The sequence below is a fragment of the Salmo salar genome, chromosome ssa22 (genome assembly GCF_905237065.1).
Source record: "Salmo salar chromosome ssa22, Ssal_v3.1, whole genome shotgun sequence".
Lineage (NCBI taxonomy): Eukaryota > Metazoa > Chordata > Actinopteri > Salmoniformes > Salmonidae > Salmo > Salmo salar.
The window spans coordinates 13115001-13131578 of record NC_059463.1 but is presented as its reverse complement, the minus strand read 5'-3'; the positions used below and the strand labels follow the sequence as shown (position 1 = coordinate 13131578).

Sequence of the window (16578 nt, the reverse complement as noted above, 5' to 3'; positions counted from 1 at the left end):
GACACATAAAACCATTTTCTACACAACACTGCAGACAATAGTAAAATACATCTTTGAAAACGGATAGGATAGTATTGTCAATTTTTTTTTTTTTTAAAGGCTCGATTAATTGAATAAAAGCATCCTACCTGCCTCGATTCTCCCCACAGTGGTGACAAGTGACAAACAACTTCGAACTATTCGATTGCACACTCAGATTTCTCTGACGTTTCCCAACACATCCGATGACAATTCCTAATGTATCCTCCGTCACTGAATGGGGTTATCTTTGAAGATTTCGTTGGAAATGCAGTTTGTATTCTAAGTGAGACGGTTTACTCCGCCCAAAATCTGTCCATGAAAACGAGTTGAATCATTTGTGTATGGAGATCAATGAGAGAGGGTCGAATTTGCTTGACAAAAAAAATGTAATTGCTTATTTGATATACGTTTCGTAATGGTTAGGTTGTTATGAGTGCACTGATATAAGTATCCTGGAATATATCCTAGATATCCTGGTATCCTGGAAGGATATTGACCTCATCCCGTCAGTAGAGGATGCCTGGTTATTTTTTTTTAAATGCCTTCCTCACCATCTTAAATAAGCCTGCCCCATTCAAAAAATGTAGAACCAGGAACAGATATAAGCCCTTGGTTCTCCCCAGACCTGACTGCCCTTTACCAACACAAAAACATCCTGTGGCGTTCTGCATTAGCATCGAATAGCCCCCACGATATGCAACTTTTCAGGGAAGTTAGAAACCAATATACACAGGCAGTTAGAAAAGCCAAGGCTAGCTTTTTCAAGCAGAAATTTGCTTCCTGCAACACAAATTCAAAAAAGTTCTGGGACATTGTAAAGTCCATGGAGAATAAGAACACCTCCTCCCAACTGCCCACTGCACTGAGGATAGGAAACTCTGTCACCACCGATAAACCCACTATAATTGAGAATTTCAATAAGCATTTTTCTACGGCTGGCCATGCTTTCCACCTGGCTACCCCTACTGCAGTCAATAGCACTGCACCCCCCACAGCTACTCGCCCAAGCCTTCCCCATTTCTCCTTCTCCCAAATCCATTCAGCTGATGTTCTGAAAGAGATGCAAAATCTGGACCCCTACAAATCAGCCGGGCTAGACAATCTGGACCCTTTCTTTCTTAAATTATCTGCCGAAAATATTGCAACCCCTATTACTAGCCTGTTCAACCTCTCTTTCGTGTCGTCTGAGATTCCCATAGATTGGAAAGCAGCTGGTGTCATCCCCCTCTTCAAAGGAGGGGACACTCTTGACCCAAATTGCTACAGACCTATATCCATCCTACCCTGCCTTTCTAAGGTCTTCGAAAGCCAAGTCAACAAACAGATTACCGACCATTTCGAATCCCACCGCACCTTCTCCGCTATGCAATATGGTTTCAGAGCTGGTCATGGGTGCACCTCAGCCACGCTCAAGGTCCTAAACGATATCGTAACCGCCATCGATAAGAAACAATACTGTGCTGCCGTATTCATTGACCTGGCCAAAGCTTTCGACTCTGTCAATCACCACATCCTCATCGGCAGACTCAATAGCCTTGGTTTCTCAAACGATTGCCTCGCCTGGTTCACCAACTACTTCTCTGATAGAGTTCAGTGTGTCAAATGCGAGGGCCTGTTGTCCGGACCTCTGGCGGTCTCTATGGGGGTGCCACAGGGTTCAATTCTCGGGCCGACTCTTTTCTCTGTATACATCAATGATGTTGCTCTCGCTGCTGGTGATTCTCTGATCCACCTCTACGCAGACGACACTATTCTGTATACTTCTGGCCCTTCTTTGGACATTGTGTTAACAACCCTCCAGGCGAGCTTCAATGCCATACAACACTCCTTCTGTGGCCTCCAACTGCTCCTAAATACAAGTAAAACTAAATGCATGCTCTTCAACCGATCGCTGCCTGCACCTGCCCGCCTGTCCAGCATCACTACTCTGGACGGTTCTGACTTAGAATATGTGGACAACTACAAATACCTAGGTGTCTGGTTAGACTGTAAACTCTCCTTCCAGACTCACATCAAACATCTCCAATCCAAAGTTAAATCTAGAATTGGCTTCCTATTTCGCAACAAAGCATCCTTCACTCATGCTACCAAACATACCCTCGTAAACTGACCATCCTACCGATCCTCGACTTTGGCGATGTCATTTACAAAATAGCCTCCAATACCCTACTCAACAAACTGGATGCAGTCTATCACAGTGCCATTCATTTTGTCACCAAAGACCCATATACCACCCACCACTGCGACCTGTACACTCTCGTTGGCTGGCCTTCGCTTCATAATCGTCGCCAAACCCACTGGCTCCAGGTCATCTACAAGACCCTGCTAGGTAAAGTCCCCCCTTATCTCCGCTCACTGGTCACCATAGCAGCACCCACCTGTAGCACGCGCTCCAGCAGGTATATCTCTCTGGTCACCCCCAAAGCCAATTCCTCCTTTGGCCGTCTCTCCTTCCAGTTCTCAACTGGTGAATAACTGGAACAAACTACAAAAAATCTCTGAAACTGGAAACACTTATCTCCCTCACTAGCTTTAAGCACCAGCTGTCAGAGCAGCTCACAGATCACTGCACCTGTACATAGCCCATCTATATTTTAGCCCAAACAACTACCACTTCCCCTACTGTATTTATTTATTTTGCTCCTTTGCACCCCATTATTTCTATTTCTACTTTGCACTTTCTTCTACTACAAATCTACCATTCCAGTGTTTTACTTGCTATATTGTATTTACTTTGCCACCATGGCCTTTTCTTGCCTTTACCTCCCTTTTCTCACCTCATTTGCTCACATTGTATATAGACTTATTTTTCTACTGTATTATTGAGTGTAGGTTTGTTTTACTCCATGTGTAACTCTGTGTTGTTGTATGTTGTCGAACTGCTTTGCTTTATCTTGGCCAGGTCGTAATTGTAAATGAGAACTTGTTCTCAACTTGCCTACCTGGTTAAATAAAGGTGAAATAAAAAATAAAAAAAACAATAAGTGAACGAAACCAACTCAATTGTACCTGCCCTTTCATTGGCTAGAATGGTCCCTGCCTTCCACCTTTGAGGACATGTATTTCTATTGTTAGAGCGATCACTCGACTATCTTGCCAATATAATGGATACTCTGATTCTATGCAGGTTTCGGTGCAGTGCTGTGACGTCCGAATTTTGAACCAGCCGGCTTCAAAGGTAGGCTCTGGTGACATCTAGTGGTTTATATTGTCTACTACATCGCTCTATACAGTCGGGTTGCCTTCCACAAAGCTCCTTGGTCTTGATTTCCCGAGACCACTACTAACTACATCGATAGGTTTTCAGGTTTCACCTGGCCTACTGTAATTTATTGGAAATTTCCATTCTGAAAATCCAGGTTTGATGAAGGAAAGATAATAATATTCATATTATTTATGATGTCCAGGCCGAGATAACTGGAAGAGGTGTTGCTTGAGGTTTCCTATTCTAAATGATCTCCTGATCACTAATGAACATATATTGCCTGTCTATGGTAGGACGTCTCAAACCACATCCTGATGGGGGTGAATGAAAGGAGGAGGCGAGAAGGAAGCCGTTTTAGAAACAGTCTTATCACTTTCACCTGCCTGGTAGACGACACCATATCGTTCCTCACCATCTCTTCGTTGACACAGACACCGTGTTTGCTCACTCTCTCCGTAATACAGCCCCGTGGATGCAGCACTTCTGAAGACACAAGTGGTGAATGCAAAAAGTCTCATCCTCTGAGTGTGTGTGAGAGAGAGAGAGAGAAGAGACAGAACCAGATGCATTGCAATCCACCGTCGTCACCGTCACCATAATCTCCCCACCAACGCAGAGACCTTTTATAGCAAGCGATGTTTATTAAAAAAAAAAGTCTACTACAAGAACTAGACATAGAATTATTTAAGACCTATTTGATTAAACTACTATTGCTATTACTGTACAATATTGTACCAGAAAAACAGTGTACCTCTGTAATGTACAACATTGTATATACAAAGTACATCTTAACATAGGATTCTCCGGTAATACAGAGACAACTATAAATATATTTGACATTACAGTCATTTTTTTTCCTTTTTTTCCCTCGGTCTTGTGATTTCAAATGGGCAAGAAATGCATATTTAACAATAGTTAAATCAGAATAAAAATCATCCTCACTCAAATCAGTCCGTGAGCACACTGTAATTTCAAGTGTGCGATGATAATACGGTGTGGAGACTGAGGCTCCTAGCTCCTTATACAGCGAAGCCAGGTGAACAGACTCCAACCACAAAGCATCACCCATGAGTGTGTGTTCGTATGACATGAGTGTGTGTTCGTATGACATGAGTGTGTGTTCGTATGACATGAGTGTGTGTTCGTATGACATGAGTGTGTGTTCGTATGACATGAGTGTGTGTTCGTATGACACGAGTGTGTGTTCGTATGACACGAGTGTGTGTTCGTATGACATGAGTGTGTGTTCGTATGACATGAGTGTGTGTTCGTATGACACGAGTGTGTGTTCGTATGACATGAGTGTGTGTTCGTATGACATGAGTGTGTGTTCGTATGACATGTGTGTTAGTGCCTAATCGCCCCAGTGGCCAAAGATGAGGTAAGGGGAGCAACCCTATGTAAAATACATCGTAAAATACATCTGAAAATACACACAGAGATAAAACATTACATTTAAGAATTCAACCACCTGTTACAGAGCAATTGGGATTGCAATAATACAATTATATACCTGGGGTTTGCAGGGTGGAGAGGAAGTAAGGGAGGGAACTCGACAGAGGGCTATTTGTAAGGAAAAGCTGTGTGTCTGTGGGAACAGAGGGAGAATGCTAGGAGGAGAAAGATACAGAGACAGGAGGGTGATAGGGAGAGGGGGAAAGACAGAAATGTCTGCATGGTTAACTAGTTGTTCTGCCCTTCTCCCCTGAGGGTTCTCTGAGCCCTGTCATTGATGATCCTGATCTCAGACAGGGTGGTAAACGCTGTCAATCACTACAGCATCCCGCCTCCCACTGACCTTGACCAATCAAAACATTCTGTCCACTCGCCCCTTGACAAATCACAGTTCAGACTACAGAAAATGCAAATGATCTCACAGTGACGGACAGGAGTATTTTGACATTGACCACGTGACGCGACAGTCAGAGTTGTGTAACAGACAGTTAGGGAGTCACAGCAGAGGTTCTCTTAAAGACGAGCACAACAGAACAGACCTCAGGGCTGTCGCTTTAACTCATGTCACTGGGTTATATAAATCCAATAAATGATTGGATGCTGGTCCCCCATGATACACACCAATGCTATTGGTAGAGGAACAACAGAGTGACACTTTTCCAGAAATGGCTGAAATGACTGGGACTGAGTACTAGTCAGTCACACAAACATTAAGCCTAGTGAGCAGTGATGCTGGTAGCAGAGTGGCTCTGGTGACACAGGAAGTGGCTATGCTGTCTGTGTCCCCTTCCTGGTCCCCCTGTCTCCAAAAAGCTGCCATTAGTTGGTTCCCTTCATGATGCGCAGTTAATGGGCAAATCCACTTAAAAACTATATTTTGGTATTTGTTTCATTAGTCCACTGTTGATACAGTCCCAAAATGTTTTGAAGATCAACGGTCAAGTTTTCAAGATGTTGGGGGTTTCAAGAAGCAAAGTGTCACCGGCCACATCCTCACGATGATGCAAAACATCCTGAAAAATGTTTTGCTTGTCAGCAGTCAAGTTTGGGACTGTATCAACAGTGGACTAATGATACAATTACCAAATGATTTTATTGAGTGGGATTTCCCTTTAAGTTTCAGTTGTAAGAGCTGTGAAGAGTCACTGAAAGACAGTTTAGTATTACATATTCTGAGGATTAACTAACAACTGGAAGAAAAGAAGCATAATATAATTATTTCCTAATGTGCTTGACGAGGTTTGTTTGTGCGCGTATCTAAACACACTCTTCCACCTCACTGAGATTCCTCATCTGCACTTTTCCAGTTCTCATCATGATTATTACACATATACACAGGAAAAGAACATGGTTGCGGATTTTGTTTGGAGTCGTAATTTGCGTGTAGCTGGTCGAAGAGGCGCGTTGCTTGTGTTGTAGATAGATGCAGTCAGTCAGTCAGTCAGTCAGTCAGTCAGTCAGTCAGTCAGTCAGCACTGCGACTGCTGTGGCCCCAGCATGCGAGGAGAACCTGAAAAGGCATTTAGCTGCCACAGAACACACACACGTCATGCATGTGTGTGTGAGTGTGTGTGTGTTTTCTACTTCTGTATTAGAGCGTATATTAATGCCGGGAATATAAGGGAGCGAGAAGCAGCAGGCCTGGCATGCTGCTGAGTTGATGAGTCTGTCAGACTCTTATTGCTAAAGAAAGGTTATTGAGCAAGGTCATGTCGTGCCCTTATGCACCAGCAGGAGGTGCTGCTGGAAAGCCAGACAAGCGTTGCACTATGTTGGTTGTACTGAATGTAGAGCAGGGCTATTCAATTCTGGTCCTGGGGGGCCCGTCACTACCTCATTCAATTCTAGGGACTCCTTCCCACCTGGGAAACAGGTGATTGGACTCTCTGGCAAATCAATGACATTAGTTGGTCAATCAATTTCCACTTAGAAAAGAAAAAAAAATTACTTTGGCCACTGAGGGCCGCTAATTGAAAAGCCCTGATGTAGAGTGTAGGAGAGTACAGTAGAAAAGACTCCTCTACTGGTTAGTATTATGTGTTATAATGAATCCCCACAACACTCCGCTTGCTGCCCAGACGACTAGGAGGATCAGAGATGTAACCTAGCTCTCTCCTCCACACATAGAAACAGGCATTTCCCCCTGAACTCTCAACTCCAGTGCTTTTCTATCTGAGAAAAAGCCCCGCTTTTCACCGGAGTTGCTTTATCCACTGGTCCTCTCCTCATCTCTGTCCCTCCATCTGTCCAGCCATCCATCTATCAGTCCGACTCTCTCTCTCTCTCTCTCGTTCTGTCCAGGCTGGCCGATCCAGTCTTGCCCCAGCCTTGAAGCAGCAGAGTGAACATGTTACGGAGTCTCTACAGAGTTAGTGTTCTCTGTTCCACAGTCGGTCTGTGTGTTCTAAGAGATTGTGGATCCAGGAGTCACACTGCCACACACACAGCCAACCAGGTGAACCAATCCTCCCGTCCACTCCGGTATGGGGATAAATGTCCTTAAATGTCCCATCTATTTAAAATCAAACAGTGCTCTCACTCAAGTGTAAGGTATTGCCACACACACACACCTCACACAGGCACACCTCACACTAGTATATACAGTACGGGCGCCATATCTGTTTTTGTCAGGCTGTTTGTCCATTTCGATGCCTCTTTTGATTTTCTGTATTGGTCCGTGTCAGTCAGAAGGGAGGTGTGATGACTGAAGCTCCCAAGAGGGGGCAGAGTTGAGTCATGGATGCTTTACATATGGTTCAGGGGTTTTCCCCATAAATGGTTAAGAGTTTGCTGATCCAAGGTGAGAGCTATTCCACTTATCACTGGGGTGAGTGGAGATGGGGACAGGGTGTGTGGATCGAAGGGGAGTGTGTGTGTGTGTGTGTGTGTGTGTGTGTGTGTGTGTGTGTGTGTGTGTGTGTGTGTGTGTGTGTGTGTGTGTGTGTGTGTGTGTGTGGGTGGGTGTGAGAGCCCTCAGGCGGGGCAGGACTTGTCGTTGGGCTGGGGTGGGGGTGGGGGAGGAGGGGTTGGGGGGACAGTGGTGGTTGGGGAGCCCATAGCCGGACTGCCGCCCCCTCCACCCTTGGGGAAGACCACCGGCTTGGGCCGCGTGGCTGGAGGGCGAGGCTCTCGGAAGGAGGGAGTGGAGGCAGAGAGGGCTGAGGAGGCGAGAGAGGAGGACGCGGAAGAGGGCAGGGGGCTCCTGGGCTTGGAGGGGCGGAAGGAGGAGGGGACGTCGCTGGCGGACGAGGCGCTGCGTTGGAGGGGGTGTGAGTGTGGAGACCCTGCGCCCTCGCTGTCCCTCAGCAGACGGGAGTGGAGGGGACTGGAGGGCTCGGAGGCGCCTCCACCCCCACACACACCCTTCAGCTGCTCCAGTGTGTCCAGCACCACGTCGGGGGTGTGTGTGTGCTTCACACTGCTCTGCCTCTCCAGCTCTTTCAGCTCACTCAGAGCAGAGCTCATATCCGCCTCGATATCCTGAAACAGGAGAGATCGGACAGATACAAATCAGAATACACACGCGCGCACACATTTGGCTGAGAGGTGAGGGGTCAAAGGTGAGAGGTGCGGTGTCAGAGGTGAGAGATGGGCACACCTGTGAGGTGGGCTCAATCTGAGCGATGACCTCAGGATCCAGGGGCCGGTGGTTGCTGAAGCTCTTAGAGCGGCCCGTGGTAGTCGCCTTGCAGAACTGAGGGCTCTCCACCTACACAACAAATAAGACTCATTACAATCAGCAATGACAAGAATTAACAGAGAACAGTGGAGGCTGCTGAGGGGAGGACAGCTCATAACCCCGTGTCTGATGTCTTTGATACCATTTCATTGACTCCATTCCAGCCATTACTATGAGTCGTCCTCCCCTCAACAGCCTCCACTGACAGATAATAATACCCCACAACTGAAAAATAACAATAGTACAGTACTGATAGAAGGTATGTTTATGACGCTACCTTGGTCTTGAGAGAGGAGTGGCGCGTGATTGAGGAGTTGAGGACACTATGGGCGCTGACCGGTCGCTTGTCGCCGCACTCCTTCACCAGAGCCCCTCCCACCGGCAGACTGGCCGTCCTTACGCCCCCTCCTGTCGCCCCAGACAGGGACACATCACCCCCCTGGACCCCCTCAGACCCCCAAAAGGTCCTACGGATACTCCCCAACTCAGGCCTCTTCCTCATCCTGACAGACGGAGAGAGAGAGGGGGGGCGAGAAAGAAAAGAGACGGAGAGAGGGAGGGAGAGCGAGAAAGAGGGAGAGAATGAAAGAAAAAGAGAAAGAGATCAGAATGCTTAGTGAGAAGGTGAAAACAGACTGAGATCTGATTGGGTCATTGAAGGTGTAAATGACGAGATGCTGTGTTGTGATTGGTGCCTGGCGTGTCTTACTTGTTGAGGTTGGCTAGGTAGATGTCAGCTACATGAGCTCCAGTAGGAGAGGCAGCGGTGCCCCTAGTGGACACTCTCTCATCCTGCAACTCCGCTTCAGTCTTCGGACTGCCTCTGCCCCCGTCCGGCCTGGAACACACACACACACACACATCAGACTACAGCCAAGCCAACTACAACTCCTTTCTCTCATCTTCTCTATGCTGGCCTGTACTGGTCTATACTGGTTTGTACTGGTTTATTCTGAGCTGAACAGGTCTGTACTGGTCTGAAACCTTCTGTACTAGTGTAAACTGGTGTCCACTGGTCTTGTGGTTTCTTACATGTCCTGAACCACTATGTACTGGTGAGGCACCAGCCCGTCCACTCCGTTGTGTCGGCCCTCCCACCAGTCATCACTGGCTCGCTGGAAAAGGAAGAGAGACGCGCCCTTCTTAAATGACAGCTCCTGGTTGGTCCTTCCGGAGAAGTCGAAGCGAGCAATGGCCTCTATTGGGTCCGATTCTGAAATGACCAACGAGCCTGAGAGTCAGAGAGAGGGTAGGAAGGGGGAGGGAGAAATAAAGAGAGAGAGAAATGGGGGGTGGACAGGGGGAGAAACAGGGGAGAGAGGGGGGAGAAACAGGGAAGAGTGAGGGGAGAAACAGGGAAGAGAGAGGGGAGAAACATGGAAAAGAGAGGGGAGAAACAGGGAAAAGAGAGGGGAGAAACAGGGAAAAGAGAGGGGAGAAACAGGGAAAAGAGAGGGGAGAAACATGGAAAAGAGGGGAGAAACATGGAAGAGAGAGGGGAGAAACAGGGAAAAGAGAGGGGAGAAACAGGGAAAAGAGAGGGGAGAAACATGGAAGAGAGAGGGGAGAAACATGGAAGAGAGAGGGGAGAAACAGGGAAAAGAGAGGGGAGAAACAGGGAAAAGAGGGGAGAAACATGGAAGAGAGAGGGGAGAAACAGGGAAAAGAGAGGGGAGAAACAGGGAAAAGAGAGGGGAGAAACAGGGAAAAGAGAGGGGAGAAACAGGGAAAAGAGAGGGGAGAAACATGGAAAAGAGGGGAGAAACAGGGAAAAGAGAGGGGAGAAACAGGGAAAAGAGAGGGGAGAAACAGGGAAAAGAGAGGGGAGAAACATGGAAAAGAGGGGAGAAACATGGAAGAGAGAGGGGAGAAACAGGGAAAAGAGAGGGGAGAAACAGGGAAAAGAGAGGGGAGAAACATGGAAGAGAGAGGGGAGAAACATGGAAGAGAGAGGGGAGAAACAGGGAAAAGAGAGGGGAGAAACAGGGAAAAGAGAGGGGAGAAACAGGGAAAAGAGGGGAGAAACAGGGAAAAGAGAGGGGAGAAACAGGGAAAAGAGAGGGGAGAAACATGGAAAAGAGGGGAGAAACATGGAAGAGAGAGGGGAGAAACAGGGAAAAGAGAGGGGAGAAACAGGGAAAAGAGAGGGGAGAAACATGGAAAAGAGGGGAGAAACATGGAAGAGAGAGGGGAGAAACAGGGAAAAGAGAGGGGAGAAACAGGGAAAAGAGAGGGGAGAAACAGGGAAAAGAGAGGGGAGAAACAGGGAAAAGAGAGGGGAGAAACAGGGAAAAGAGGGGAGAAACAGGGAAAAGAGGGGAGAAACAGGGAAAAGAGGGGAGAAACATGGAAAAGAGGGGAGAAACAGGGAAAAGAGAGGGGAGAAACAGGGAAAAGAGAGGGGAGAAACAGGGAAAAGAGAGGGGAGAAACAGGGAAAAGAGAGGGGAGAAACGGGAGAGAGAGGGGAGAAACAGGGAAAAGAGAGGGGAGAAACGGGAGGGAGAGGGGAGAAACGGGAGAGAGGGGGAGAAACAGGGGAGAGAGAGGGGAGAAACGGGGAAAAGAGAGGGGAGAAACGGGAGGGAGAGGGGAGAAACGGGAGAGAGAGGGGAGAAACAGGGGAGAGAGAGGGGAGAAACAGGGGAGAGAGAGGGGAGAAACAGGGGGGAGAGAGGGGAGAAACAGGGAAAAGAGAGGGGAGAAACAGGGAAAAGAGAGGGGAGAAACGGGAGGGAGAGGGGAAACGGGAGAGAGAGGGGAGAAACAGGGGAGAGAGAGGGGAGAAACAGGGGAAGGAGAGGGGAGAAACAGGGGGAGAGAGGGGAGAAACAGGGGAGAAACAGGGGAGAGAGAGGGGAGAAACAGGGGAGAGAGAGGGGAGAAACAGGGGAGGAGGGAGAGAGAGGGGAGAAACAGGGGAGAGAGAGGGGAGAAACAGGGGAGAGAGAGGGGAGAAACAGGGGAGAGAGAGGGGAGAAACAGGAGAGAGAGAGGGGAGAAACAGGAGAGAGAGAGCAGAAACAGGAGAGAGAGAGGAGAAACAGGGGAGAGAGAGGAGAAACAGGAGAGAGAGGGGAGAAACAGGAGAGAGAGGGGAGAAACAGGGGAGAGAGAGGGGAGAAACAGGGGAGAGAGAGGGGAGAAACAGGGGAGAGAGAGGGGAGAAACAGGAGAGAGAGAGGGGAGAAACAGGAGAGAGAGGGGAGAAACAGGGGAGAGAGAGGGGAGAAACAGGGGAGAGAGAGGGGAGAAACAGGAGAGAGAGAGGGGAGAAACAGGGAAAAGAGAGGGGAGAAACAGGGAAAAGAGAGGAGAAACAGGAGAGAGAGAGGGGAGAAACAGGAGAGAGAGAGGGGAGAAACAGGAGAGAGAGAGGGGAGAAACAGGAGAGAGAGGGGAGAAACAGGAGAGAGAGGGGAGAAACAGGGGAGAGAGAGGGGAGAAACAGGAGAGAGAGAGGGGAGAAACAGGAGAGAGAGGGGAGAAACAGGAGAGAGAGGAGAGAAACAGGGGAGAGAGAGGGGAGAAACAGGAGAGAGAGAGGGGAGAAACAGGAGAGAGAGGGGAGAAACAGGAGAGAGAGAGGAGAAACAGGGGAGAGAGAGGGGAGAAACAGGGGAGAGAGAGGGGAGAAACAGGGGAGAGAGAGGGGAGAAACAGGAGAGAGAGGGGAGAAACAGGAGAGAGAGGGGAGAAACAGGAGAGAGAGAGGAGAAACAGGAGAGAGAGAGGAGAAACAGGAGAGAGAGGGGAGAAACAGGAGAGAGAGGGGAGAAACAGGGGAGAGAGAGGGGAGAAACAGGGGAGAGAGGGGGAGAAACAGGAGAGAGAGGGGAGAAACAGGGGAGAGAGAGGGGAGAAACAGGAGAGAGAGGGGAGAAACAGGAGAGAGAGGGGAGAAACAGGAGAGAGAGAGGAGAAACAGGAGAGAGAGAGGAGAAACAGGAGAGAGAGGGGAGAAACAGGAGAGAGAGGGGAGAAACAGGGGAGAGAGAGGGGAGAAACAGGAGAGAGAGGGGAGAAACAGGAGAGAGAGAGGGGAGAAACAGGAGAGAGAGGGGAGAAACAGGAGAGAGAGAGGAGAAACAGGGGAGAGAGAGGAGAAACAGGGGAGAGAGAGGGGAGAAACAGGGGAGAGAGAGAGGAGAAACAGGAGAGAGAGAGGAGAAACAGGAGAGAGAGAGGAGAAACAGGAGAGAGAGAGGGGAGAAACAGGAGAGAGAGGGGAGAAACAGGAGAGAGAGAGGGGAGAAACAGGGGAGAGAGAGGAGAAACAGGGGAGAGAGAGGGGAGAAACAGGAGAGAGAGGGGAGAAACAGGAGAGAGAGGGGAGAAACAGGAGAGAGAGGGGAGAAACAGGGGAGAGAGAGGAGAAACAGGGGAGAGAGAGGGGAGAAACAGGAGAGAGAGGGGAGAAACAGGGGAGAGAGAGGAGAAACAGGGGAGAGAGAGGGGAGAAACAGGGGAGAGAGAGGGGAGAAACAGGGGAGAGAGAGGGGAGAAACAGGAGAGAGAGGGGAGAAACAGGGGAGAGAGGGGAGAAACAGGAGAGAGAGGGGAGAAACAGGAGAGAGAGGGGAGAAACAGGGGAGAGAGGGGAGAAACAGGAGAGAGAGGGGAGAAACAGGAGAGAGAGGGGAGAAACAGGGGAGAGAGGGGAGAAACAGGAGAGAGAGGGGAGAAACAGGAGAGAGAGGGGAGAAACAGGGGAGAGAGAGGAGAAACAGGGGAGAGAGAGGGGAGAAACAGGAGAGAGAGGGGAGAAACAGGGGAGAGAGAGGGGAGAAACAGGGGAGAGAGGGGAGAAACAGGGGAGAGCGAGGGGAGAAACAGGAGAGAGAGGGGAGAAACAGGAGAGAGAGGGGAGAAACAGGGGAGGAGGGAGAGAGAGGGGAGAAACAGGGAGAGAGGGGAGAAACAGGAGAGAGAGGGGAGAAACAGGGGAGGAGGGAGAGAGAGGGAAGAAACAGGGGAGAGAGGGGAGAAACAGGGGAGAGAGAGGGGAGAAACAGGGGAGAGAGAGGGGAGAAACAGGGAAAAGAGGGGAGAAACAGGAGAGAGAGAGAGGAGAAACAGGAGAGAGAGAGGAGAAACAGGGGAGGAGGAGGAGGGGTAGAGAGAGAGGAGAAACAGGGGAGGAGGGGCAGGGGTAGAGAGAGAGGAGAAACAGGGGAGGAGGGGCAGGGGTAGAGAGAGAGGAGAAACAGGGGAGGAGGGGCAGGGGTAGAGAGAGAGGAGAAACAGGGGAGAGAGAGGAGAAACAGGGGAGAGAGGGGAGAAACAGGGGAGAGAGAGGGGAGAAACAGGAGAGAGAGAGGGGAGAAACAGGAGAGAGAGAGGGAGAAACAGGAGAGAGAGGGGAGAAACAGGAGAGAGAGAGGGGAGAAACAGGAGAGAGAGGGGAGAAACAGGGGAGAGAGGGAGGAGAAACAGGGGAGAGAGAGGGGAGAAACAGGGAAAAGAGGGGAGAAACAGGGGAGAGAGGGGAGAAACAGGGAAAAGAGGGGAGAAACAGGGGAGGAGGAGGAGGGGTAGAGAGAGAGGAGAAACAGGGGAGGAGGGGCAGGGGTAGAGAGAGAGGAGAAACAGGGGAGGAGGGGCAGGGGTAGAGAGAGAGGAGAAACAGGGGAGGAGGGGCAGGGGTAGAGAGAGAGGAGAAACAGGGGAGGAGGGGCAGGGGCAGAGAGAGGGAAGCGTGTTAGTATCAAGCAGGTTAGTGCCACAGCAGTTGGTTACAGACGAAGAGGTTGGGGAGCACACAGTCATAGAGTGATCACACAGCTGTTATGAAGTGCTCATAAGGGGGATGGATATAAGAGGTCAGAGTGTGGCTGTAGGACGTGGCCAGGGGGCAGGGGAAGTCAGAAGCAGAATGTTACTGATAGAAGCAGCTTTAGAGTTAGGGGCAGAGTGAGGGAGTGAGGGAGTGGGGGGGGGGCAGCTTGGCATCCGTGGGCATCATGTTTGCCACCAGTGGGCAAACTTCGGCTCATCACAGTCCAAAGAAGAATTATGGAAAAATGTTTTCAACAGTGTGTGTGTGTGTACATATTGCTGTGTACTCACCATCATCGCTGTTGTGGATGACAGAGATGGTGTTAGGAGCAGGTATGTCCACCAGGGGGGGCTCACAGTGGGGATCACTGAGAGAGAGAGAGAGAGAGAGAGAGAGAGAGAGAGAGAGAGAGAGAGAGAGAGATTTGATTTGATTTTGAATGGGGGTGGGAAAATTAGCAACTGGTGAAACAGCTGGTCACGCAGCAAAACAGACCAGATATGTACATGTGTTTTCCCTGGGGGTGTGTGTGTCTGTGTGTAAACCATGTGATCACCTACAGCTGATGAACACACACTTCAGCTAAAAGACCTCATGTGTTTATGAATGAGAGGATGAGAGATGAAATGGTTTCAATACGACAACATCAGATACTTCCATTCGTCTCGTTAGGTCTGGCCAGAGGCAGAGATCTTCTTCACTGGAGAGATCCTCGACGTTACTGCAGTGTCTCTGGGTTGCTTTGGCAAGCTGGCCGGCATGCCTGCCTACCTGCCACTTCTACTGTTACACTAATGGACTGGTCCAACCTAGGTGTGTGTGTGCGTGTGTGTGTGTGTGTGTGTGTGTCTATCTTTTGGGCCTTAGATCAGCACTCTGTGGGTAAGCGGATCCTCCTGGCTCCTCAGACCCTTAAATCACTACACCCCCCCCCAAAACCCTTCACCATCCCCTAGTCCCGTCTCTACCACTTTCTACCTCACACACACACACACACACACACACACACAGCTCACCAGTTCTCAGTAGTAAACAGGTCCCTTGTGTCTACCTCACTACTCGTATAGGGGCCCCTGCACCTCTCTGCCTCACACACACGCCCCCACTCACCAGTACTCGTCAGTGGCCCCTGGACTGATGTAGACGGGCCCCTGCAGGTCACGTGGTCCGGGGAAGACCCCGTCGTGGTGGATGATGATGGTCTTGATGAGCTCGTTAACGTGGGCCTGGCAGGACACCTGGTCACAGCTCTCTGGGACTGACATCAGTGTGGGCCCGAAGCAGATGGCCAGGTTATAGGGATCCATCATGTTGTCCTCACTGTACCGGGACAGGCTGGGGAGAGAGGACAGCAGGTTATAGGGATCCATCATGTTGTCCTCACTGTACCGGGACAGGCTGGGGAGAGAGGACAGCAGGTTATAGGGATCCATCATGTTGTCCTCACTGTACCGGGACAGGCTGGGGAGAGAGGACAGCAGGTTATAGGGATCCATCATGTTGTCCTCACTGTGCCGGGACAGGCTGGGGAGAGAGGACAGCAGGTTATAGGGATCCATCATGTTGTCCTCACTGTACCGGGACAGGCTAGGGAGAGAGGACAGCAGGTTATAGGGATCCATCATGTTGTCCTCACTGTACCGGGACAGGCTGGGGAGAGAGGACAGCAGGTTATAGGGATCCATCATGTTGTCCTCACTGTACCGGGACAGGCTGGGGAGAGAGGACAGCAGGTTATAGGGATCCATCATGTTGTCCTCACTGTACCGGGACAGGCTGGGGAGAGAGGACAGCAGGTTATAGGGATCCATCATGTTGTCCTCACTGTACCGGGACAGGCTGGGGAGAGAAGACAGCAGGTTATAGGGATCCATCATGTTGTCCTCACTGTACCGGGACAGGCTGGGGAGAGAGGACAGCAGGTTATAGGGATCCATCATGTTGTCCTCACTGTACCGGGACAGGCTGGGGAGAGAGGACAGCAGGTCACTGTACTGGGACAGGCTGGGGAGAGAGGACAGCAGGTCACTGTACTGGGACAGGCTGGGGAGAGAGGACAGCAGGTCACTGTACTGGGACAGGCTGGGGAGAGAGGACAGCAGGTCACTGTACTGGGACAGGCTGGGGAGAGAAGACAGCAGGTCACTGTACTGGGACAGGCTGGGGAGAGAGGACAGCAGGTCACTGTACTGGGACAGGCTGGGGAGAGAAGACAGCAGGTCACTGTACTGGGACAGGCTGGGGAGAGAGGACAGCAGGTCACTGTACTGGGACAGGCTGGGGAGAGAAGACAGCAGGTCACTGTACTGGGACAGGCTGGGGAGAGAAGAGAGGGTTAAGCACGAACACACACACGCACCGCCTTTATCACATTCCTGTTGAAATCATTACCCATCATCTGTGTCTGTGTCTTTGTGTGTATACGACTGCAATGTCTAAA

At 50.1% G+C, this 16578-nt stretch overlaps 1 protein-coding gene across 4 annotated transcripts in view; it reads right to left on the bottom strand.

The window, feature by feature from the left end:
- Positions 1-3843: 3843 nt before the first annotated feature.
- LOC106582832 (SLIT-ROBO Rho GTPase-activating protein 2) overlaps positions 3844-16578 on the bottom strand; it is a 140165-nt gene continuing 127430 nt past the window's right edge. For 3 of the 4 annotated variants that reach the window (XM_014166320.2, XM_014166323.2, XM_014166322.2), the window contains 7 exons: positions 15249-15473; positions 14429-14505; positions 9393-9591; positions 9070-9198; positions 8638-8863; positions 8280-8390; positions 3844-8161 (listed from right to left, as the gene is read on the bottom strand). In XM_014166320.2, the coding sequence (XP_014021795.1) occupies positions 7655-8161; positions 8280-8390; positions 8638-8863; positions 9070-9198; positions 9393-9591; positions 14429-14505; positions 15249-15473 (1474 nt within the window). In that variant the 3' untranslated portion in view covers positions 3844-7654. The remainder of the gene's footprint in view (positions 8162-8279; positions 8391-8637; positions 8864-9069; positions 9199-9392; positions 9592-14428; positions 14506-15248; positions 15474-16578) is intronic. The other variant, XM_014166321.2, reaches the window with a different exon arrangement.